Below are 27,500 nucleotides of genomic sequence, written 5' to 3' on the forward strand. Positions count from 1 at the left end.
AAAAAAAAAAAAAAAAAAAAAAAACTGCACATTAAATTGTACCTCTTACATTTTTGTTAACTATTTAAATTAACGTATAGCAATATACTGCGACCCCTTTACATCTATTACATCGCTTATCCTTAAAACTCAATGAGGGAAGCAGTATGATTTCACTCATTTATAGGGTTAAAAACTGAGACTCAAAGATGTTTCTAAACCACTCAGAAAACATGTGGCTAAGCTAGGATCCAAACCTAGGCAGCCCAACTTAAGCCGATGAACTACTTGTATTTTATCAACCAGTTATCTCTATTAACCATCAAGCTGCACATGCTTTCTTTTAAGTGTTATTTTTTGACTACTAAATTTAACTTCATAGTCACATTGATAGGAATCATTTGAATTGTGTGGGTAAGTAGTTAAACTAACACTAAATTTCAGTGTCAGTCTTAGTCCTTTTGCTCCATCATTGCTCCAATAAATAACTCCTCATTTTAACTAATCGGTCATTGATTTTACTTAATCCAACTCCATTAATAATATAAATACTGAAAATTCTTCCAAGATTTTAAAGGTGCTTTTTATAGTTTTTCAAACAATTTTTTGTTGAAAAACTGTTTCAATATGTAACATTCACATGATTAAAATATTTACACGATCTACATCCACCTTCGTTTCTACCAACGCCCCATTAGAAGCCACTGTTCTTGATTTCTTATTTCTTATAAATTCTACTAGACTTTCTCACTGCAAATATAAGTATTATATTCTCATATTTTCTTCTTTATACAAAAATAGCATCTAATACATACCCATCTATACTATCTTTATAATCTTTTAACAATACAGTTGTGATATCTATATATATAGTTATCTCATTGGTTTTGTTTATAACTGCATAGTACTCTATTTAATAAATGAACTAACTTATTAACTTATTAACAAATCCTCTATTAATAGAAACTTAAGATTTCTTGTAATATTTACTGTTATAAACAAAACAACAATGAATAACTCTGAATAGCCATCATTTCACATATGTGCAAGTGATGAACTACTGGGTTAAAAAGTATATGTATTCGTAATTTTGACAGACATTGATCAAAATTAATAAATTGCACTACACACAGGGTTATACTAATTTATGCTCCAGTTAGCAATGCGTGAGATGCTTGCTGTTCCCACAACCTTGCTAACAGAGATGGATGCTGAATTTTGATATTTCTATCCATCTAATGTGTGAAAAATGATGTCTTACTTTAGTTTTAGATTCTATTTCCCTTATTACAAGCAGAAATCAGATCTTTTCATATGTTTATGTGCCACGTGTAATTTCCCTCTACAAGCTGTTCATTTATATCCTTGCCTATTTTTCTACTGGGTTGTCTTATCAATTTCTAGGGAAAGCTATGAAAGTTATCATGTAAAATCCTTTTGATTTACTGTTTCTATATTAATTATGAAAATTATCATTTATTTTGCACATTCATATTTTTGCCCTTTCTTGAGTTGCTTAATGGTGATGTATCCATTTCTATCATGATTTTTAAAAATCAGATTTTTAAATGATTGTCTTCTAAATCATTAATTCCTACTTTCCTATTTATTATTTCCATTTATTCTGTTACTCTTTATCTTTTACATTTTAATTCTTTTTTTCTCTATTTCTTTTCTATTGGTCTACAGCTATGATAATCCTCTAAGCACTTCTTTAACTGTCTCCCACAGGTTTTCTGAAGTTGTTTTCTAAAAATTCTGCAATTTTAGTGTCCATTTCTCTTTGACACAAAAATTGTTTAATAGATTTTAAATGTCTAGGTAGAAGGAAATTCGGTTTCTGATTTTGTTCCTATTTTCTAATTTTACTGCATGTTAACAAGAGAATCTTGCCTGTTTTGTCTCTATGTTTTGGAATTTTTCTTTGATGCCTACTATACCGTGTCAAATTTTCATGCATGTTCCATGAGCACTTGAAGTTATATTCTTTATCAATATGGTACCAACTTCAAGCTATATTAATCAGATTTACCTTATTATTTAGACTACTCTCTCTTTTGCCTTTTTATGGACTGGGGTGAATTAAAATTTGTTTTAATGTTTTAAATTATTAGTGATTATTTCTCCTGTAATTTCTGTTTCATGAAAGTTTCAACTTTTAATATTATAAAGTATCTTTGTTTATATTGTTTACTGCTTTTTTGGCTTGAATTCTAATTTGTCCAATATTAAGATCGTGATTCCTGCTTTTTTTTCATTTGTATTTATGTAGTACAGTTTTACTCATCCTTTTATTTTCAGTACTTTTACATTTATTTTATAGCAGATATGTTTGGTGTTAGATATGTCACATTTTGTTATGCTTCCTGAATTTTATGGATTTTTTTAAAACTTCCATTACATGTATTGTTCTCAGTTTTAATCATACAGTTTTTTAATATTTTGTCAGCATTACAGTTTTAACTGCTTATCTTTGTAACTCTAAAGGAATAAGAAGTCCTCTATGTGTTTACGAAGTGTATTTCCCTACTCTGAGCAAGGATAAAATCAGCATATTTACTCAAATTTTCCTCTCTCTTAAGCCATCCAATTTTATTCAATAGGCCTGCATTTCTAATTTGTCAGCTTACATGGATATCCTTTGACTCTCTGAACTTTGTCTACTTGCCTCCTTTCCCTAGTCCTTTCTCAATTCATTATAATGGTAGCATTTCTACCTTATTAGGGCATACAAAAAGGGAATTCCAGCCTGTTACTCTAATTCAAACACTTGTCTTAGTCTTAGTTTTACTGTTAAATTAATTCAGTGTTCATCAGTAGTACTTGGCTGTAGTCTGTCCAGTCAATCCTAATTGGCTGAACTTAATCCCCCAGCAATTTTCTCAAGAATTATTCAGAAAAACAGTTCCTTATACGGTTAAAACTTGTTTGGCAGCACCCTTTTTATTTAAAGGATACTTTGGCTTCCATTTTCTTCACTTGAGTATGTACATTTTCTATATTGAAAGTTGTCATAGAGAAGTCTAAGGCCAGACAATTTTTTTCCTTTAATTTGTGCACTGCTGAAAAAAGAACTTTTTTTACTTATATTTAAATCCAATAGTATACTTTCATACTGACCATTTCAGGAAAATTTTTCCTGGTACACAGTATGCCCTTTTAATACTGATGGCAAAATCTATATTAGGGCCTCACTGAATTATAGCTTTAAATATTTGTTTAGTTACATTGTCTGCTTTTCTTATTTGGAAACTCCATTTATGCCATTTTTGGAATTTCTGTGCCTCTCTATCAATCATTTTCTCTTTAAGAAGTTGCATATAGGGTTAGAATCCTTTATTAATTATTCCCAGTCAATTTCCTTTACTTAACCAAAGTTAAATGAGTGATCATTATCTCTTCTTGTTAATGGTGCATATGCTCTCACTCACAGTATTCTATCACCTAGTACACTTATAGTTCCTCAGATGCACTTACTCTTTTCTACAATCCTGGTTTTGTTGAACTACTTCATATATATATATATATATATATATATATATATATATATAATATTTCTGTTCTGTCTTACTTAACCACTGATTTGGTACCAAAATGAAAATAATATCTACTCTTCTAAACTATTTAGCATGTTAGAGATGTTTTATCTGAATGTTGTGCAGTTTTCAACAGTGTTACCTATAAACTCTTGGTAAATCAAAATACCAAAAAAATTTAGCAATTCTAAAGTTCTGAGAGGAACCCCACCTATCATTACTAAATGGCAGTACTACTTTCCTGGGCTCATTTGTATAAAAAATGGATTTATACAAGACTATTCATGCACAGGACAACACAGTATGGAAAACACTCATTATATCAGCAGGTGATTTTTAAAAGCATCTAAATTCTGGACTTTGGGTGAAAAAAGAGATACTATAGGATCTTCAAATCACAATAAGCCTCAACGTTAGAAAACAATACAGACAGACATTAAATACTGACTTAGCAAGTGAGCAAAAGAGCAGCTTTCAGGGAGACCTCAATTTCCCTGTGTCAAGAAAGTTTTCTTTGAAATCATATCCCTATGTGTTTTATTTTATTTGATGAAATATTTTATTATATCCTTAAAAGAACATATTTTCTTTCCAGTAGGCCAACAGGAATAAACCATATTACTTAAATGTGATTTTGTTCTATAAACTACTATTAAAAAACCATTCTTTCATAAAATATTTTTACAACTTTTACCACAAGAAGTTATTATTTTCCATTGTAAGATCATTCCAGTCAAATTCATGTGTTACAAACCTAGTAGAAATACAGTTTCAGTAGATATTTCTACAATTCATTGTGAAAAAAATCAACTTACTTGTGACCTAAATGCTTCAGAAAGTATCCCAGAACCTTCAGAGCTTGAACCCAAATACTTTCACTTTTAGAGGCCAATAATTTGTAGATTACCCTAAAATATATAGAAATAAATATTCTGAGCACTTACGAATATTAAAAATACAAGCACTGTATACTTTACAAATAAACTATAAATATATAAAACATAAAAGACCTCTCAGGTTTTTAAATTCTTTGAAAAAGCTGGAAATAAGCACATTAATTTTCTTTAAATTTGGACTTCAAATACATCCTCAAAAGGACAGTGTGATTGGTTGTCCATAAGTATTTCCTCCTAGCACACTAAATAACACTTTCAATTTTAAGATCCATACTTAGTTAAGCCACATTTCCTCTTCTATTTGAGCTTCTCCTAACATTCGTACTCAATGACCTTTTTTCTTGGTTATGGCTAAACGGACCATGGGTACCTACCTGCCGAATTATTTTTCTTTTCTGAGAATTTGGAATGAGTTCTGAGAAACAATATCTAGTCTTTGTTGGGCTCTTGAATTAGGAAATGATTTAAAAGAGAAACTATAGGACAGCCTTGTTTTGTTCACAAAGGTGAGTCTATATACAGAAGGAATAAAGCAGCTATACAGGAAATCACAGAAGAAGCAACCTTGTTTCTTCATAGATTTCCAATTCTTGGTTCCTACCCTAATGTGTTTCTACAATAAACTAACACATGACCTAACTTACACAGTCACTTCAAATCCTATATAACAGCAGGGATATATTCATTATAATACTTATATGTACTTCAAAATTTTTATCTCATTTTTTTCAAAAAATAAAAACAAATATTTTTTCTATAAGGTAGAAGGGGGCAATAATAACCACATTCTTTTGCAACCAATTCTACAATTTAAGAAGATTCTCTGAGGGTGGCAGTGGTGACTCTATAAAATTAGAGTGTGCTTTATTCTATTAAATATCTGTAAAACTTAAAATGCCATTTTATATTTTGAAGTGAAGTAATATAGTCTGAACACAAAAACAGGTAAGAGAAGATGCAGTATGATTTTCCTGTCATTTCAGTGACATTAACAGAGGGGAACAAATAACTGAAAGTTAATGACATCTATTTTATGTTTAACAGTAACCTTAGACTTTAAAAAATAAAATAATGCATTGTTGATAATACTTTTTTAAAATTATACTACTGAAGAATACATTATGAGAAGAAGTAAATTCTACAGTGATTATTTCCTTCAGAAGACAGTTTTTTTGCAAAATCCTCAAGTTCTTAAATGAATATAAAGTTACATTGAAATATATTTTCAGAACTTTTAAGGACCAACAACAGTAATGAAAAAAAGACACATATGACAATAGAAAAATTATACACGTCAAAATAAGAAATATTCAGGAAATCATAACAAAGAACATTCAACAGCAAAAATAATCTTGAAAACCAAAGTAAAACCTCACAGCATAAAACTATGACTATACTCAGATATGTAATCAGAAACTCCCACAGAATTCCTATTCTCTAGGAATAACTGAGTTAAAGGAGTAAAAAGGTATAAGATCCACCTCAGATCAACATAAATTATGATTTAATATTTGAAATATGAAATCATCTAAGGCCATCAGACATCTGTGCTACACAGGATTTTTTTCACGACCAGACAAGTATTTCTTACAAAAACCAAGATAAAGTATGAATAGGAAATTTACTGACAAATCAGTTAATGACTGTTTACTTACAATATAATAATACAGGTGAATCCTAATTCATTTGCCCCAGCTTACTATATTCAGCCAGAAAATGATCTAAACTATGTGAAAAAAGAAATTATCTATTCTTTTCTCTAAAGATTTTCAGATATAAAAATATTACATTTTTTAATGTTCAGGTCAGTATCACCACAAGGTCTTCCTTAAGTCCAGTTAAAATATTATCAGAATTAAATTAAGTTCATTCTTTGTGTTCATTTCTTAGCATGCTTGAATTATAATTAATCAAAAATTTCCCCATACATAACTGTCACCCTTTAGTACGTATTTTCTAGGACACAGAATTTAAACTTTTATATCTAATAAGCCTATCTTTTTCCATATTCTAAACCAGAGCCAACATCCTCTACATCCTTTTTAAGTGGAAAAACTAAAGTAGCACATTTTCCATGTTTGTGATTGTTTTGAACACACTGGTAACAATGTGACATGTTTGGCTGGTGTCAACCATGAGCAACAAGGCCTTTGTACTTATTGTGCTCAATCAATCTTTTCATGTTATACAGGTAAGATACTATTTCAGTCCTCTAAAGAGCTTATCAAGTAGCACTCTCCCTTGCAAGATCATTATTTCCAGTGTGTCAAAGGAAAGCAGGATTCTATTTTTGCATTCCACCATATTAACCAATTGAAGGTTGGTATCATTCATAAGGGTAATGAGTATATTTTTAATTGATTTCTTAATTAATCAGTTAATACAATAAAAAATCAGGTACTAGGATCTAAGTTCAAGGATACTAAGTGTTCAATCTAAATATAATTTAAGGAGAATGAGTGTAATTGTTTGTATTATATTATTAGGTTGAACCATATGAAATTGCCTTTATTTGGTAAAGTCACTTAAGTTTCAGCAATTTCATACAGTTCAACCTCACAATAAAATATATTTGTAGTTGTTAATAATTAAATGTACAATCTTCTTATTTAAATAGATTAGCAACCCAATGGGTTGTAAACTCAAAGGTAAGAGTGGTGTCACAAGTTAGATATCCACATAGAAATAAAGTGATTGCTTCTCTGATTTGAAAAGAAAGTCCTTCAAGACTAGAAAGTTGTTATTTGCTGATATAAATGGCCAAGTAAAACAAGCACTAATAAAGTCCCTTGACATTTACTAATATATTATTTCCAAACTCTTTTTATAACCTGTGGAAGTTCACTGAGGTACACATGGCATAACCTAGATTTCTTATTTATTCAAATAACTCAGACTCCAGAAAAATAATAAGGGAGACTCCTTAAGGGGCTAGGTTTTAGGTTTAAGTTAATAAGAATACTAACCAAGAAACTATGTTTTACTTATCTACATAATTACTTTACAATCACCATAAGTAAAGTTAGTTTTCAAATTCTTTTGGTTTTGGCTTCTTGTTCCAAAATATTTCATCTCCATCATTCCCATCACACTGTCACTGTCCTAGCTCGTCATCTCTAACACTGATGAATAAAATAATCTCTCTACTGATCTTGCTACATCAGTTTTATCTATCTCCAACTCATTTTCCACACTGCTGATTGTAAATCTAGCAAAATGGAAATCTGAGCAAATCAGTTTTGTATTCAAAATTCTTTAGCTATCATCACCAATAAAATAAAATCTGAACTTCTTACCATTATATGGATCTTTCAAACCTGGCCACTATCTAGCTCTTGAGCCTAAACTCATAGACTTTTCTTGAACTCTCTTTTGTCGAAATATACTATGCTCTCTCATCTTCTTGCCAAAATATTTGCTCTTCCCACTACTTAAAATGTCTTTACTATAGCAACAACAATATAATTACTCTTCTTGAGACCCGAGACCCATTTTCTATACACTTCACCAGTTTCCTTGAGTATTAGAAGATTAATAACAGCTTTCTCCATCTATTCCCTTCTTATGTGTAAGATTCTGCTATATACACTCAAAAGTTAACTGAATAGGGATTATTCTGGGAAGCACAACTGTACTCAATTAAAGCCTACTAATAATACTAATATTATAATCATACCTTATTCCATTTCTTTGATCAAACGCTGGTATCATTGAGGCTGGGTGTTCTGACATTAAAGCCACTAGTAACTGTAACACATCATGAATATTTTCATCCTGCATAATAAGGATCAGCAATATTTATTTAGTTATAAATGTTTTCTAACGCATTGAATAAAATTATTAAAATAGAAGACCCAGACCATGTCCTACCTCATGCATTGTAAGCAGGTAATTTAATATACTCTGAAGTTCATCTTCCTTGACCCCTCGATCCTAATTTTTTAAAAAATTAATTAATTTAAATCTAAAATTAAAACTTTAATTAAAGACAGCCATCAAAATGATCACTTTAGAATAAAATATGGACAACTTAAAAGCAGTGATGCTTTAATTAAAATATCTAGATACTTCATAATTCATAGGCTATATTATTTCAAGGTAAATAAGTACATATTTAGAAAATTGTACCTATTCTTCTAAAGTTACTAATGTTTGACTGACTTTACTATAAAAAATTATTATATTTTGATCATCTAAATATATTAATATTACTATTTTCTAATCATGTATTCTTTTCGTAAAATAATGCAAATTACCATAAAACTTTACAATATTAATTGCTGTGCATTTTACCTTTATTTTCTATTTATCTTAATCTTTTAAAAATCCTAATGTGAAAAAATATATGTCTTCTCAAACAGGAACACAGATCATTTTCTAAAATGAAACCTTCATGCTCAATTTTTATGTGTATGTTCCTTGTCCATTTCTGTTACACCCCTTAGGATAGAGGACCTCAAAGAGTATTAGCACAAAGTGAAGTTCAAGAAAAGTTAATACTAAGATTTACAGAATATTGCAAGCAATTCATGAATTAAAGGTTATAAAACTAATTTTACAATAATGATTTAAACTCTGTCAAAACATTCTTTTCATGCAATATACTGCAATTTTGAATTACATGAAACTGTTTTACCTTTAATATAAGCTGTTTCAGGAAAAGTAACATAAATGCCCGTAGTGATATAATTTCTTTTTGTGATGGCCGGGGACCATCTAGAATAAAACAGAAAATAAAAAGAAAAAACAAACAATAAAACCCCTCATTATTATTACTTAATAATAAGCTTAATGCAATTATGTTGTGATATTATGGAATACTTTAAGTTATATTCATTATAATTACCATATTTCTTAGTATTAATTCTGTACAATTTCAATAACAGAGAATATAAATATTATTTTCAGATTTTTGGCAATTTCAAATTTTTTACTAAATGTTAGATTTATGGGAAAGAATTTTTAAAAATTATATTACTATTCATTGATAAATAAATAATATCAAGTCTTTACATGAATACATTTCCCTACTTTTATTAACTTAATAGGTTCTTTTCCCCCTCAAATCCAAGTTTTCCCAATATTTCTTCCACCTTCTTCTTACCTATGTTTAAAATCATTCTCCGTTTTCATCCGCACATTATAGAACAAACCATAGAAAAGTGACACTCTACGTAATTATTTGTTTTGAAGCTTTTTTCTTTCATGTCACTTACACAAAATACATATTATGATGACACTCAGTAAATGCTTATGAGTCAATAAATGAAAGTAAGCATGAACAGTTACAGTGTACGTATCATTTCCAATAGAAGAACTAAATTTCAAAGTAACTAAGTTCAAATATTTAATTACCAATAAAAATGAGAATATGCCATGATATATATATATAATATATAATATGCAGTAATGAAATTATACCTTTAAGAAACATAGTTAGAACCATGAAAGTCCTTAAACGTCAAGCCTTACTTGAAGCAACCAAGATTTGTATAGCTTCTGTATAAGTTTCAATCTATAATCCTTTTATGTATAAGTTATAGCATCTGCTTATTCACTCCACAAATATTTACATGTAGATTATTACACTTCAAAATAAATTAGCCCTTAAACAATCCATTTCATCTACTCTTGGGAAAGAAATCTCTTTCCCATTTCTACATTTGTTGCCCTACTCCTGTCAATAGTGTACAAAGTACTCTTTCCCTCCTTACCAAAACTTGCTACTATTTTTATTTTTTTAATATTTTCATTGTTAAATACAGTACACATACAGAAGATATACATTTACAACTTAATGAATTATTACAAAATGAACACCTGTATAACCACTTCTTAGGTCAAGAAACTGAACACTGACAGCAGCTTGGCAGAGAAACCTATCAACCCTTGGTGTATAGGTAAAGGAGCTGCGCAGAGTGGAGGGTGAGGTCCTGATTTATATCATATGCAGATTTCTGATTTCTGTTGTGTAAATAAATACTCCCTCCATGACTGATTTCAAGTTCACGCCATCTCATCAAATATCTAATAATTGGTGGTGGCACCAGCCTGCTCCAGCATACAATAAGGCCTCACCCAACTCAGCTCTCAGCTCTGCGCCACACCCCCCTTCCTGATCACATCCCCCACACCATCTCCTTAGAGAGAGCACCATTATTTCAGTAATAATTTCCTTACTTTTATATATAATTTGGCCACACTTAATGAAATTGGACAAGTATTATACTATCTTTGTGCATAAGTGTTTCTTATTGTTAGGATGAGGACAAAAGCTCTTTGTCATAGGATATTTTGTGAGGATTAAATGGATCAACATATGTAAAGGAATTAGAATAGTAACTGGTCCATTTTAATTGTAAGCACTCAGTACATTTACTACTGTCATATGTTGATCTTACACAATGTAAATAACAAAGGAGTAAAGCACAGTAAAAAATAATAAAGACTCAAAAAAAGGTATAATAAACATAAAATTGAAGATACGGTTATCTCTACACCTGGAAATGGGATAAATGTCTGACCAAGGATAGATATATACAGGCTTATGGTAATATTCTATTCTTAAGCTTGGTGATACTCATACGAGGTTCATTATATTTAAATATATAATACCACTTTGTGTTTATTATATACTCAGAATAAGTCTTTGATACACCTACAATATGAATCACCTATGCATATGCATGTGTAAGTTTGTGTTTGAGCAGACAAATAGAGGTGAAAAAAATATATGAGACTGGTAATACTGGCTCCTTGGGAAAGTATTAACTTTTTAATCACAAATGTTTACATTATTTCACGGGCTACCACGATCATGTACTACTATGAGATTTTTAATATAAATAAATGTTTTAACAGTGAATCATATATAAAAATTTCAGACACAGGGGTACGAGGGGAAGATGGCGGAAGAGTAAGATGTGGAGATCACCTTCCTCCCCACAGATACACCAGAAATACATCTACACGTGGAACAGCTCCTACAGAACACCTACGGAATGCTGGCAGAAGACCTCAGACCTCTCAAAAGGCAAGGAAATCCCCACGTACCTGGGTAGGGCAAAAGAAAAAAGAATAAACAGAGACAAAAGGATAGGGACGGGACCTGCACCAGTGGGAGAGAGCTGTGAAGGAGGAAAGGTTTCCACACACTAGGAAGCCCCTTCGCGGTCAGAGACTGCGGGTGGCGGAAGAGTAATGCTGCGGAGCCTCGGGGGGAGAGCACAGCAACAGGGGTGCGGGGGACAAAGCGGAGAGATTCCCACACAGAGGATCGATGCTGACCGGCACTAACCAGCCCGAGAGGCTTGTCTGCTCACATGCCAGGGCGGGCGGGGATGGGAGCTGAGGCTCGGGCTTCTGTCGTTGGTGGCGAGAACACAGCCTGCAGGTGGTTAGTGCACAACGGCTAGCTGGGAGGGAGTCCGGGGAAAAGTCTGGACCTGCCGAAGAGGCAAGAGACTTTTTCTTCCCTCTTTGTTTCCTGGAGCGCGAGGAGAGGGGATTAAGAGCGCTGCTTAAAGGAGCTCCAGAGACAGGCGCGAGCCGCGGCTAAAAGCACGGAACCCAGAGACGGGCATGAGACACTACGGCTGCTGCTGCCACCCCCAAGAAGCCTGTGTGTGAGCACAGGTCACTATCCACACCCCCCTTCCGGGGAGCCTGTGCAGCCCGCCACTGCCAGGGTCCCGGGATCCAGGGACAACTTGCCCGGGAGAACGGCGCGGCTCGGGCTGGTGCAACGTCATACCGGTCTCTGCCGCTGCAGACTCACCCTGCAGTCCATGCCCCACCCTCCCCTTGGACTGAGTGAGCCAGAGTCCCCGAATCAGCGGCTCCTTTAACCCCGTCCTGTCTGAACGAAGAACAGACGCCCTCCGGCGACCTACACGCAGAGATGGGGCCAAATCCAAATCTGAGCCCCTGTGAGCTGTGAGAACAAAGAAGAGAAAGGGAAATCTCTTCCAGCAGCCTCAGAAGCAGCAGGTTAAAGCTCCACAATCAACTGGATGTACCCTGCATCTGTAGAATACATGAATAGACAACGAATCATCCCAAATTGAGGAGGTGGACTTTGAGAGCAAGAATTATTTTTTCCCCTTTTCCTCTTTTTGTGGTGTGTAAGTGTATGCTTCTGTGTGAGATTTTGTCTGTATAGCTTTGCTTCCACCATTTGTCCTAGGGTTCTATCCGTCCGTTTTTTTTCTTGTCTTTTCTTTGTTTTTTTTCCTTAATAATTATTTTTATTTTAATAACTTTATTTTATCTTTTCTTTCTTTCCTCCCTCCCTCCCTCCCTTCTTCCTTCCTTCCTTCCTTTCTTTCTTTATTTCTACTTTTTCTCCCTTTTATTCTGAGCCATGTGGATGAAAGGCTCTTCGTGCTGCAGCCAGGAGTCAGTGCTGTGCCTCTGAGGTGGGAGCGCCAACTTCAGGACACTGGTCCACATGAGACCTCCCAGCTCCACATAATAATATCAAACGGCGAAAATCTCCCAGAGATCTCCATCTCTACAGCAGCACCCAGCTTCACTCACCGACCAGCAAGCTACAGTGCTGGACACCCTTTGCCAAACAACTAGCAAGACAGGAACGCAACCCCACACATTAGCAGAGAGACTGCCTAAAATCATAATAAGTCCACAGACACCCCAAAACACACCACCAGACGTGGACCTGCCCACCAGAAATACAAGATCCAGCCTCAACCACCAGAACACAGGCACTAGTCCCCTCCACCAGGAAGCCTAAACAACCCACTGAACCAACTTTAGCCACTGGGGAAAGACACCAAAAACAACGGGAACTACGAACCTGCAGCCTGCAAAAAGGAGACCCCAAACACAGTAAGATAAGCAAAATGAGAAGACAGAAAAACACACAGCAGATGAAGGAGCAAGATAAAAACCCACAAGACATAACAAATGAATAGGAAATAGGCAATCTACCTGAAAAAGAATTCAGAATGATAGTAAAGACGATCCAAAATCTTGGAAATAGAATAGACAAAATGCAAGAAACATTTAACAAGGACCTAGAAGAAATAAAGATGAAACAGACAATGATGAACAACACAATAAATGAAATGAAAAATACTCTAGATGGGATCAATACCAGAATAACTGAGGCAGAAGAACAGATAAGTGACCTGGAAGATAAAATAGTGGAAATAACTACTGCAGAGCAGAATAAAGAAAAAAGAATGAAGAGAACTGAGGACAGTCTCAGAGACCTCTGGGACAACAATAAATGCACCAACATTCGAATTATAGGGGTTCCAGAAGAAGAAGAGAAAAAGAAAGGAACTGAGAAAATATTTGAAGAAATTATAGTTGAAAACTTCCCTAATATGGGAAAGGAAATAGCTAATCCAGTCCATGAAGCAGAGAGTCCCATACAGGATAAATCCAAGGAGAAATACGCCAAGACACATATTAATCAAACTGTCACAAATTAAATACAAAGAAAACATATTAAAAGCAGCAAGGGAAAAACAACAAATAACACACAAGGGAATACCCATAAGGTTAACAGCTAATCTTTCAGCAGAAACTCTGCAAGCCAGAAGGGACTGGCAGGACAAATTTAAAGTGATGAAGGAGAAAAACCTGCAACCAAGATTACTCTACCCAGCAAGGATCTCATTCAGATTTGATGGAGAAATTACAACCTTTACAGACAAGCAAAAGCTGAGCGAGTTCAGCACCACCAAACCAGCTTTACAACAACTGCTAAAGGAACTTCTCTAGGCAAGAAACACAAGAGAAGGAAAAGACCTACAATAACGAACTCAAAACAGTTAAGAAAATGGGAATAGGAACATGTATATCGATAATTACCTTAAATGTAAATGGACTAAATGCTCCCACCAAAAGACACAGGCTGGCTGAATGCATACAAAAACAAGACCCTTATATATGCTGTCTGCAAGAGACCCACTTCAGACCTAGAGACACATACAGACTGAAAGTACGGGGATGGAAAAAGGTATTCCATGCAAATGGAAACCAAAAGAAAGCTGGAGTAGCAATTCTTGTATCAGACAAAATAGTCTTTAAAATAAAGACTATTAGAAGAGACAAAGAAGGACACTACATAATGATCGAGGGATCGATCCAAGAAGAAGATCTAACAATTGTAAATATTTATGCACCCAACATAGGAGCACCTCAATACATAAGGCAAATACTAACAGCCATAAAAGGGGAAATCGACAGTAACACATTCATAGTAGGGGACTTCAACACCCCACTTTCACCAATGGACAGATCATCCAAAATGAAAATAAATAAGGAAACACAAGCTTTAAATGATACATTAAACAAGATGGACTTAATTGATATTTATAGGACATTCCAACCAAAAACAACAGAATACACATTTTTCTCAAGTGCTCATGGAACATTCTCCAGGATACATATCTTGGGTCACAAATCTAGCCTTAGTAAATTTAAGAAAATTGAAATTGTATCAAGTATCTTTTCCGACCACAACACTATGAGACTAGATATCAATTATAGGAAAATATCTGTAAAAAATACAAACACATGAAGGCTAAACAATACACTACTTAGTAACGAAGTGAACACTGAAGAAATCAAAGAGGAAATCAAAAAATACCTGGAAACAAATGACAATGGAGACACGACGGCCCAAAACCTATGGGATGCAGCAAAAGCAGTTCTAAGAGGGAGGTTTATAGCAATACAATCCTACCTTAAGAAAACGGAAACATCCTGAATAAACAACCTAATCTTGCACCTAAAGCAATTAGAGAAAGAAGAAGAAAAAAAAAAAACAACCCAAAGTTAGCAGAAGGAAGGAAATCATAAAAATCAGATCAGAAATAAATGAAAAAGAAATGAAGGAAACAATAGCATAGATCAATAAAACTAAAAGCTGGTTCTTTCAGAATATAAAGAAAATCGATAAACCATTACCCAGACTCATCAATAAAAAAATGGAAAAGACTCAAATCAATAGAATTAGAAATGAAAAAGGAGAAATAACAACTGACACTTCAGAAATACAAAAGATCATGAGAGATTACTACAAGCAACTCTATACCAATAAAAGGGACATCCTGGAAGAAATGGACAAATTCTTAGAAATGCACAACCTGCCAAGCCTGAATCAGGAAGAAACAGAAAATATGAACAGACCAATCACAAGCACCAAAATTGAAACTCTGATTCAAAATCTTCCAACAAAAGCCCAGGACCAGATGGCTTCACAGCCAAATTCTATCAAACATTTAGAGAAGAGCTAACACCTATCCTTCTCAAACTCTTCCAAAATATAGCAGAGGGAAGAACACTCCCAAACTCATTCTACGAGCCCACCATCACCCTGATACCAAAACCAGACAAAGATGTCACAAAGAAAGAAAACTACAGGCCAATATCACTGATGAACATAGATGCAAAAATCCTCAACAAAATACTAGCAAACAAAATCCAACCGCACATTACAAGGATCATACACCATGATCAAGTGGGGTTTATTCCAGGAATGGAACGATTCTTCAATATAGTCAAATCAATCAACGTGATACACCATATTAACAAACTGAAGGAGAAAAACGATATGATCATCTCAGTCGATGCAGAGAAAGCTTTCGACAAAATTCAGCACCCATTTATGATAAAAACCCTGCAGAAAGTAGGTGTAGAGGGAACTTTCGTCAACATAATAAAGGGCATATATGACAAACCCACAGCCAACATTGTCCTCAATTGTGAAAAACTGAAAGCATTTCCACTAAGATCAGGAACAACACAAGGTTGCCCACTCTCACCACTCTTATTCAACATAGTTTTGGAAGTTTTAGCCACAGCAATCAGAGAAGAAAAGGAAATAAAAGGAATCCAAATCAGAAAAGAAGTAAAGCTGTCACTCTTTGCAGATGACATGATACTATACATAGAGAATCCTAAAGATGCTACCAGAAAACTACTAGAGCTAATCAATGAATTTGGTAAAGTCGCAGTATACAAAATGAATGCACAGAAATCTCTGGTATTCCTATACACTAATGATGAAAAATCTGAAAGTGAAATCAAGAAAACACTCCCATTTACCATTGCAACAAAAAGAATGAAATATCTAGGAATAAACCTACCTAAGGAGACAAAAGACCTGTACGCAGAAAATTATAAGACACTGATGAAAGAAATTAAAGATGATACAAATAGATGGAGAGATATACCATGTTCTTGGATTGGAAGAATCAACATTGTGCAAATGACTCTACTTCCCAAAGCAATCTATAGATTCAATGCAATCCCTATCAAACTACCACTGGCATTTTTCACAGAACTAGAACAAAAAGTTTCACAATTTGTATGGAAACACAAAAGACCCCAAATAGCCAAAGCAATCTTGAGGATGAAAAATGGAGCTGGAGGAATCAGGCTCTCTGACTTCAGACTATACTACAAAGCTACAGTAATCAAGACAGTATGGTACTGGCACAAAAACAGAAAGATAGATCAATGGAATAGGATAGAAAGCCCAGAGATAAACCCATGCACATATGGTCACCTTATCTTTGATAAAGGTGGCAGGAATATACAGTGGAGAAAGGACAGCCTCTTCAATAAGTGGTGCTGGGAAAATTGGACAGGTACATGTAAAAGTATGAGATTAGATCACTCCCTAACACCATACACAAAAATAAGCTCAAAATGGATTAAAGACCTAAATGTAAGGCCAGAAACTATCAAACTCTTAGAGGAAAACATAGGCAGAACACTCTATGACATAAATCACAGCAAGATCCTTCTTGACCCATCTCCTAGAGTAATGGAGATAAAAACAAAAATAAACAAATGGGACCTAATGAAACTTCAAAGCTTTTGCACAGCAAAGGAAACCATAAACAAGACCAAAAGACAGCCCTCAGAATGGGAGAAAATATTTGCAAATGAATCAACTGACAAAGCATTAATCTCCAAAATTTACAAGCCGCTCATGCAGCTCAGTAACCAAAAAACAAACAACCCAATCCAAAAATGGGCAGAAGACCTAAATAGACATTTCTCCAAAGAAGATATACAGACTGCCAACAAACACATGAAAGAATGCTCAACATCATTAATCATTAGAAAAATGCAAATCAAAACTACAATGAGATACCAGCTCACACCAGTCAGAATGGCCATCATCAAAAAATCTAGAAACAATAAATGCTGGAGAGGGTGTGGAGAAAAGGGAACACTCTTGCACCGCTGGTGGGAATGTGAATTGGTACAGCTACGATGGAGAACAGTATGGAGGTTCATTAAAAAACTACAAATAGAACTACCATATGACCCAGCAATGCCACTACCGGGCATATACCCTGAGAAAACCATAATTCCAAAAGAGTCATGTACCAAAATGTTCATTGCAGCCCTATTTACAATAGCCCAGAGATGGAAACAACCTAAGTGTCCATCATCGGATGAAAGGATAAAGAAGATGTGGCACATATATACAATGGAATATTACTCAGGCATAAAAAGAAACGAAATTGAGCTATTTGTAATGAGGTGGGTGGACCTAGAGTCTGTCATACAGAGTGAAGTAAGTCAGAAAGAGAAAGAAATACCGTATGCTAACACATATATATGGAATTTAAGAAAAAAAAGTGTCATGAAGAACCTAGGGGTAATACAGAATAAAGACAGAGACCTACTAGAGAATGGACTTAAGGATATGGGGAGGGGGAAGGGTAAGCTGTGACAAAGCGAGAGAGTGGCATGGACATATATACACTACTAAATGTAAAATAGCTAGTGGGAAGCAGCCACATAGTACAGGGAGATCAGCTCGGTGCTTTGTGACCACCTAGTTGGGTGGGATAGGGAGGGAGGGAGGGAGGGAGATGGAAGAGGGAAGACATATGTATATGTATAACTGATTCACTTTGTTATAAAGCAGAAACTAACACACCATTGTAAAGTAATTATACTGCAATAAAGATGTTAAAAAAAAAAAGAAAATTTCAGAGACAAATGTGTGAAATCACAGTCAAAGGAAAAAGATTCTACTTCTCAAGGTTACTGCACACATGCATAATACTTCTATGAAAAGCTAGTGTAGTACATATTGTCTTTAAAATGTTCTTAAAGCATTATTTAGCTCAAATTAGTATTGAAAAAACTGTAATATAGAAAACTATGTGTTTCAAAACCTCGCATTCCACTAAATAACAAAATTAATTTTAGATAGATTGAAAAGTTAAATTAAAAAGATTAAAGAGAACAGGGGCTTCCCTGGTGGCACAGTGCTTGGGAGTCCGCCTGCCGATGCAGGGGACACGGGTTCGTGCCCTGGTCCGGGAAGATCCCACGTGCCGTGGAGCGGCTGGGCCCATGAGCCATGGCCCGCTGAGCCTGTGCATCCGGAGCCTGTGCTCCGCAACGGGAGAGGCCATAACAGTGAGAGGCCCAGGTACCACAAAAAAAAAAAAAAAAAAAAGATTAAAGAGAACAAATTAATAAAAAGATAGATTAAAAAGAATAAATTAAACCATAAAGAAAACGAGATTATATGTCAGGGGCATGTAATGTACAACATGGTTACTACAGAGAATAATTCTGTATTGCATATTTGAAAGTTGCTAAGAGACTAAATTTTTAAAGTTCTTATCACAAGAATAAAAAGAAAAAAAATTTAACTATGTACAGTGACAGACTGAATTATTGTGGTGGTCATTTCTCAATGTATACAAATATCAAATCATTACATTATACATCCGAAACTAATATGTTAATTATCAAGTATACCTCAATTAAAAATTTTTTTTAACTTTTTATAAGAGTGTACAATTCAATGAAAAGAAAAAAAGAAATACTCTTCCACTTTCTTGTCACTTTTTAAAAAATTATATTTATTTTTTTTCTTCCCTCCCCTCTCCTTGAGATAGCCAGAGCCAGTGGGACCCAAGGGCACAGGGACCTGCGGAAGCAGCAGAGGCCAAGGAGACACAAGGGGCTGGAAAGGGCCAAGGAGGCAACTAAGTCTGGCAGGATCTTCACGGTCAGGGTGAAGAGACAACAGAGGCCAGTAGTTTGGTCAGTGGTAAAGAAACAATAGGGCCCAAGGAGGTGAAAAGGACCATTTTATGTCAGAACCGAAGATGGTCAGAGCCAACTGGCAATGTCAAAGCTTCGAAGGTGATGGTGCACGGGTAAGAATGTGGGTTTCATAAAGTAGAATAAGTAAATATATTAAAAAATATTAAAGATAATGGGAGCCAGATTTCTCAATATTGAAGGAAGAAAGGTAAATATAATCAATTTGAGGCTAGACTGACCCATGTGGTTTTGGATTGGGATTGAATATACTTGTGTGAACTCATGGTTATTAATACAGATAGATCAGTTTAGACGTATGCATATACATATATATGTATTTGCATTTAAGCTTATATTTCCTAGATCTGTCCAACAAGAATGCCTAGAAGCAATGATACCCAAAGAGCAATAAACACAATAAGCACACCTATCACCCAGATCTTGGTTTCTTAAAACCATATCTACAAAACAAACCAGGGATTCTGAGATAAGGAAAATAAAAGATGAACCAAAAATATCCTACACCAGAAAGCAAGGAAGTACAAAACAATTATTGACGTTTGTCATAAAGACCCAAGACTCATGTGAAGGGGCTCCTATTGGCCAAATCTGGTACAATTTGAACATCAGAATAAATAAGGATACAACTCAGGGGATAGCTTCTACACTAAATCCATGCAGCCACTGTTTTTACTTTAAGTTTCACTGGAACAAACCACAGCCATTCACTTATGTACTGTCTGTGGCTGTTTTTGCAATACAGTGCAGAGATGACCACTTGTAGTAGAGATCTATGGCTCCCTAAGCCTAAAATATTTACTGCCTGGCCCTTCGCAGAGAAAGTGTGCCAACTGTTGATGTAACACCAAATTAAACAGGAATCCATGAAATTTACACTGACACTAAGAAATGAACAAATAAATGAGTAAATGGAGGAGAAAAACAACTTCTTTTTTACCGCAGAATTCAAACTAATAAATATCTCAGAAAATGTCGCCATTTGGCAGCCATCACAGTAAAGATCAATTCTGACAAGAGTCAATGAACTGAAACCAGTGGGCAAAAGTTTGTTGAAGAACAGGATGTTTATATAGTCTCAATGTATTTCTCCACCAGATACTTAAGATTACAGAGGAGAAAGTGGAATTTTACAGTGAAGAACCCTGGCAGACACCAAAAGTTAACATCACTAGTAAAATAATAAGACAACTCAACATCATGTGCCTCTTGTAATGATAACATTGAGACAGAATTGTTATGGCTTCTGTGTGATTCCTTCTAAAAATGAAAAACCTAAATCATCACGAGCAAATATCAAATAAATGCAGATTAAAGGACATTCTAAAAATTGTCTGTATTCTTCAAAAATGTCAAGGCCATGGAAGACAAGGAAATACTAAAATAACTATTCTAATCGAAGAATATTACGGTGACAAGGCAACCAAATGTCATGCATGATCCTCGACTGTGATTCAGAGAAAGAAGAAAGACTTTTTTTTCTAGAATGGATATTATTGGGATAATGGGTTAAATTTGAATGGGAGCTTTGTATGAGATGATAGTATTGTATTAATGTTAATTACCTGATTTTAATGGTTGCTCTTCATTAACTCAAGAGAGTGCCCTTACCTTTTAGGAAATAAATATTAACGTATTTAGGAGAAATAGGGCATCATACCTATAATTTATTCTCAATTTATTCAGAAAAAAATGCATGTTTATATACATGTTTATATTTACACAGAAATAAAATGGTAAAGTCTAAGTGTTAAGATATAAAATACTGGGAAATACGGTGGGGGTATATAAGAATTCTTTCTACAATTCTTGCAACTTTTCTGTAAATTAGAAATTAATTTTTTTTTTTTTTTTTTTTTTTTTTTGGCGGTTCGCGGGCCTCTCACTGCTGTGGCCTCTCGCGTTGAGGAGCGCAGGCTCCGGACGCGCAGGCTCTGCGGCCATGGCTCACGGGCCCAACCTCTCCACGGCACGTGGGATCTTCCCGGACCAGGGCACGAACCCGTGTCCCCTGCATCGGCAGGCGGACTCTCAACCACTCTGCCACCAGGGAAGCCCAGAAATTAATTTTTTGAAGCAGAAATAAATATTTGTGAACGTATGATTTGTCTAGAGTAGAGAAAACTCTATCAGAGTGTAATCATAAAAACTAGGGCTCTGAGTCAGGCAGACATGATTCAAATTTTAGTTCTGTTACTTTGTACCAACTTTCAGTTTCCTAAAATGCAAAATGGGAGTGATATTAGCAATGTAGTTATATATATATAGCCCTATGTGTATGTGTAAATATGTATATATCTATATATATTACACGTAAATGATTAAACAAAATTAACATGCAGGGTGCTTAGCATAGATTCTAACTCATGTTAAGTATTCAGTTAATTTTAGGCATTCTTAAGTCTAAAAGCAATGGGAAAAAAACATAAATGACAGAATATAAACCCGAGTGTAAATAACACAATTTTAAAAGCCCATCAGTAAAATGAAAGACAATGTAAGCTAATAAATGAATATTAGAACAGTAAAATGTTATTTTACCCTATCAAAAAGATTTTTATAAAATGGTAATTGCTATTATGAGTATTCCGAGAAAATAGCACACTAACATACCACTGGTGAAATTGTAAGCTAGTACAATACTTCTGAAAAAATTCACAATATTTATCAGGATACCCTTTCTCAGTAACTGTAAACAAATCAAAGATGGAGGGGAATAAGTATATACAAAGAAATAGATCACTGCATTATTCATAGGATCAAAACTTTGGAAACACGTAAGTGGTGTATCCTCTTAGATTACTATGTAGATCTAAGAAAAAGAAAAGAAAATCTGAATTCTGTAAAAGAGTTAATATATTTCACATATTTATGCAATGAGAAATAGTGGAAGATCACATACCCAACTTGTAACAGTGATTACTCCTGGGGTTTGGGTTATGAACAATTTTTTTCTTCTATATTATATTATTTTCTATAATGAGCATGTATTTTTTATATAATTAGGAAAATCGGCAATATTTTTAAAACAACACAATGCACTGAAAAATTAAATTAGTTTCTACTTTACTTAGAACAAAGAATGAAGTTTGGGGAAAAAATACAAAGGAAGGCAACAATCTCAAAATGTTTAAATGACTATTAGAACACACTGGCCATGAGCAATATCATTCATCTGTTTTTAATATTATGATTATATCACAACAACCATATAGGCTGAAAGGTACAATATTATTTATTTTCACCTGTCTTTATTCCAAAAACTTAATACGAAAGCTATAAGCTTCTTCTTTATCACAAAAAATTCTCAATATACCAGTCTACCACACAAGAAAGACAATAGCTCAGTGTTAATTTCATAACCATGCACATCTGTTCACTACAATAGTACTTAGGATATAGAACAATCATAGTACAGACAACGTAGAAGCACTGTACTTACCTAAACCTTTGGGTGCAATGCCACTACTGTCGGCAGGATTAATAACCCAGTAGTAATATTTTAGTGTATGCATTAGCTGTAATACTGTTCCTACTCTGCGTATGGTGGTGTAAATGGTAGCGGTTCCAATAAATTCAGCAGACAAATAAGTGTATAGGGAAAGCTGAACCTAGTACAGAATATTAACAAAGCATTAAAATAAATTTAAAATGCCTCAAGTGTTTATATTATAAATATACATTCTATTCTAATTTAAACGTAAATCATTAAAGGCCGAGAAAGAATCATTTATTACGAGGTGAAATATAACTATTTATTAAGTGTTATTTATATTATAAAAAGAAAATAATCTGGAATCAACACATTATAATAAAATTTTACTAAAGGTAATCTAATAGCTATTAATAATAAATTAATTTTAAATGATTCAATAATTCCATTGAACTTATCCAATAGGAAGATTAAATTATTTAAAAGGCCAACTAGACTAAAGCCCTTAATCAAAGTACACTGCAGCAGTTCAAAGGAACAGAACCTGACATCAGCCAGCTATATCATATTTGGAAAAAAATATATATTGTTGTCACAGATCCTAAAAGTTCATGTAATTTCAAATTTTCTTACCTATTGCCACATTATCAGAATCTAGCATGTAAATATACAGATGACAAGTTTAAACACCATGTTTAAAGAGTGAACAAACTTCAGGTTTGCGTTTTAGCACAATAATTAAAATGACAAACCATAATAAAAATTAGAACTTCAAAGTTATGTGGGAGATTTGAAAATTATAAAATGCAGCTCAAATTCATGAAAATGTCCCTCATTATTGATTTCTACTAGAATATAAGGAGGCTAAATTTAGGTATGCAAAATAATAAAAATTTTATGTTTATATCTAAAAAAAATTTATGTATAAATTTCTTTTAAAAAATATTTTTACATATCATGATAAAAACTCTATGCTCACAATACAAGGAATTTTCCAGTCACAGTGATGACAAATATCATGATATAGTTAGTTACCTGCTATTTTTTCTTTTCCTAGTCTTAATAATCAGTGTACCAGATTCTCTTTCTTGGAAAGGTATGAATCACATCTAATGACTTCAGAATGCAGCCATTATATCAAGTCTAATTTTTTTATCTTTTTCGTGTTGATTTTCAAGAGTTCCTTGTACATTCTGAATGTTATTAATTGCTATTTTCTCCAAGTTTTTATTTTGAAAATTTTCAAACAAAAAAGTTATGTAACTATGATAATAGATTTACCAACTGTTAATATTTTTCCACATCTGCTCTATTTCTATTATATTATAGATACAGATGTATAAATATATTTTGACTAACGTTTGAAAGGAAGTTGCTGACATTCAGACACTTCACCACCAACTACTTCAATGTAAATCTCCTAAGAATAAGGACATTCTCCTACGTAGAGCATAATACAATTCCTCCACTCAGTAAATTTAACATTTATGCAATACTAATATCTAATTTGTGGTTCATATTCAATATTTTCCTCTTGCCTCAATAATTTTTGACATTGTAAAAAAACCTCCTAATCTATCATCTATTTATTGACATTGTCCCTGAAGATCATTTAACAAAATCTTTAATTTTGATATCATCAAATGCACTAATTTTCCCCCTAAAAAGAGAGGTTTTGAAGGTCTTACTTATGAACTTTTGGGCTGTCCCCAAACTGCAAAGATATCTTTCAACGATTTCTCCTATTAGCTTTATAGTTTACCTCTCAAATTTAGGTCTTAAATCTAAGTGGGTTTCACCTTTTTATAGGGTAAGAAGTACAGCTTCAACATTTTTTAAGCAACAATTACTATTATTTAGTTCCAGAACTTGCTCATCACCCCATAAGAAAAAAATTTTTAACTATAGTTTTATTTATTTTAATATTTACATATTTACTGTTTTGATTTCTAAAACTACCTAATATAACTGCTTCAAACTGACTGTAAAATAAACTGAAAAATCCAAATGCTTTCTACTGGATAGTTTAGATCCAATAACTGTAATTTATATTTATAATTTATAACATTACACTAAAATAAAATGAATGAGATTAAAATGTATACCTTTGCAGGTATATGTATCCAGATGGCTGGGTTGAATAAAATGTGATCACAAAGCTGCTTCAGCAAAGGTGCTCCATGAGATAAACCATCAAGGTATTTTGCAAAGGATAAAAATTGCTCCAGGACAGCTCTAGTGATATGAACTCTTGATGACTAAAGAAAGAAAGCAGAAATTCAAGCTGAAAATATACAGATATAACTTTTTATACTTTCCTTGCTATTCAAAATTTAATTATATTTAGAAACCTAAGATTTTAAGATAATTCTCTAAATGATAGTTTGTTATTTGTGGCCCATTCTAGGACAACTATAGATAAATAATAGCTCAGGTTGAACAATGCCACTCTCAACTCAAGCTAAAGAAATAAAATAAGTTATGGATAAGAATGGTTTCATTCCATTTGTTTAGAAATTGACTAACAAGAAAAGATCTTAGAAAATTAAAATGGAGTAGAATTACTATCATGATAATACACACACACACACACACACACACACACACACACACACACACGCAAAGACATTGGGAAAGAGAAGTGCTTTCACTAGCTCCAAACGAAAGTGAAAATAAATTGAGCCTACCATTCCAATGAATCATTTCTTCCAAAAGATAAAAATGAGTTGCACATTGACAAATGCAATGCATCCTGCTTAACATAAAACATTCCCAACCTTTCAAATCTATAGTACCTGAAAAAGAGGATCTCACTTCCCTGGAAATACTGTCCTCCTTTGGCTTTCATGACCCTCAGACTCTTCAGTGTCTTTTGCTTAAAAGATGGAAACTGCTGAAGATGATTTCTTTGGTCTTCTCTTCATAAATACATTCTTCCTAGATGATATTTTATGCTTCCACGGCTTAATATAACATTATCTCTAGGCTGAGTACTCTCATCTAGAATTTTCAAGTGTCATCACAGTATGTAACCTATCATCAATGGTATTTAGATAAACAACAAACCTTCCAAAATTCAAACCAAACCTTCAAGCTGCGCTGTCCAATACAGTAGCCACTAGCCATAGGTGTCTACTGAGCCTTTGACATGTGGCTAGACCTAAATGATAGGTGCTGTAAGTATGTATGCACTGGATTTTGAAGATTTAGAATGAAAAAACAATACAAAATAACTATTATTTTTGTTGTTTTTGTTGAGTCTATGTTGCAGTGATAATATTTTGGATATACCAGTTTAAAAAATATATATTATTAAAATTAATTACACCTGTTGCTTCTTACCAGAAAATTTTAAATAGCATATGAGGCTTGCATTATATTTTAATTGGACATGTTACACTAGAGTATAATCTCAGATGAAAATATTACAGAGAAAATGCTCTTCATAAAAACTAGTAATTCAAACTCAAATATCAAAAAATATATCTTCCTATGCAAATCGTTTTTTTTCGTCGGCTATGATACTTTTTATAGTATCACCATCCTCCCTAAAGTAAAGAATCCCCTACACTCAACCCTAAAGCACAGGTCACATCACATCTTTATCTCTATGATCCACTGATTGAATCCAAATATCAGTATAGGATAATTAAGATCTAAAAGGGACTAAATTCTCTTACCAATTTTACTTCCCATACGATTTGCTTACATTCATCATGCTCTTAAAAAGGGCAACTCAATAAATTTGACCTAAACATGCCATGCATTTTTTTCATACTTCTACTTATGTAGGAGTAACAAACTCAAATGACTACAATATGCAGGAATTTAACAATAATGTATGAATTAGGATAGGAGACAATAAAGAGTAGTGAGGACTGCTTAAGGTACCTAAATGAAATAAAATTAAAGAACTTTTCACTGAGTTAAACAAAGTATTTCTTTGGGCCAATTTCTCACGCACGCCAGACTGCTTCACCTGCTTTCTCTATCATGCTCCTTTAACTTGTAAAACCCTTGCATCCATTGCATTTCCCTTAAAGGTACAGCTCAATGCTTTTCATTTAGCCATTCAGAAAATATGCATGTTGAGCACTTATTGTTTGCCAGGTACTCTCCTTGGTACTGTGGAAAGAGTAGTTAAGAAAACTGAAAAAAAAAAAAAAAAAACCTGCCCACATAGACTTACATTCTAAGAGAAGACAAGGACATACAATAAATAAACTAAAAAGGTAAAATATGTAACATGTTAAATATAACAAGCGTATGAAAAGAACATGAAGTGAATAGAAAATTTGTAGAAGGGAGGTTAAAAGAGGTTTTACTGAGAAGGTGGCATTTAAACTAGTTTGAATCAGGCTCGCAATTATTTTGTATTAGTAGGCTATGTGTTTGACAAAACATCAGGAGTGAGTACATCAGCAATAGTCCAACAAAATTCAAACCAAGCCTTACAGCATAACTTTACATGAAAATTTCATAAGATGGAGGAAATGATCCTAACAAATAACTGTTATTACAAGGGGGGAGGAGGACAAAGACAAATAAATATTTGAGTTAAAATAAAGCAGATTG

The 27,500-nt window shown here is 33.7% G+C and overlaps 1 protein-coding gene across 1 annotated transcript in view; it reads right to left on the bottom strand.

Annotated features, from left to right (window-relative positions):
* NBEA (neurobeachin) overlaps positions 1–27,500 on the bottom strand; it is a 640,668-nt gene that overhangs the window by 465,538 nt on the left and 147,630 nt on the right. Inside the window, 6 exon segments of the mRNA XM_007464249.1 lie at positions 4,331–4,423; positions 8,088–8,185; positions 8,282–8,344; positions 9,048–9,127; positions 22,935–23,103; positions 25,031–25,183. Of these exon segments, the coding sequence (XP_007464311.1) occupies positions 4,331–4,423; positions 8,088–8,185; positions 8,282–8,344; positions 9,048–9,127; positions 22,935–23,103; positions 25,031–25,183 (656 nt within the window).

This window comes from Lipotes vexillifer, unplaced genomic scaffold, assembly GCF_000442215.2.
Source record: "Lipotes vexillifer unplaced genomic scaffold, Lipotes_vexillifer_v1.1 scaffold120, whole genome shotgun sequence".
Lineage (NCBI taxonomy): Eukaryota > Metazoa > Chordata > Mammalia > Artiodactyla > Lipotidae > Lipotes > Lipotes vexillifer.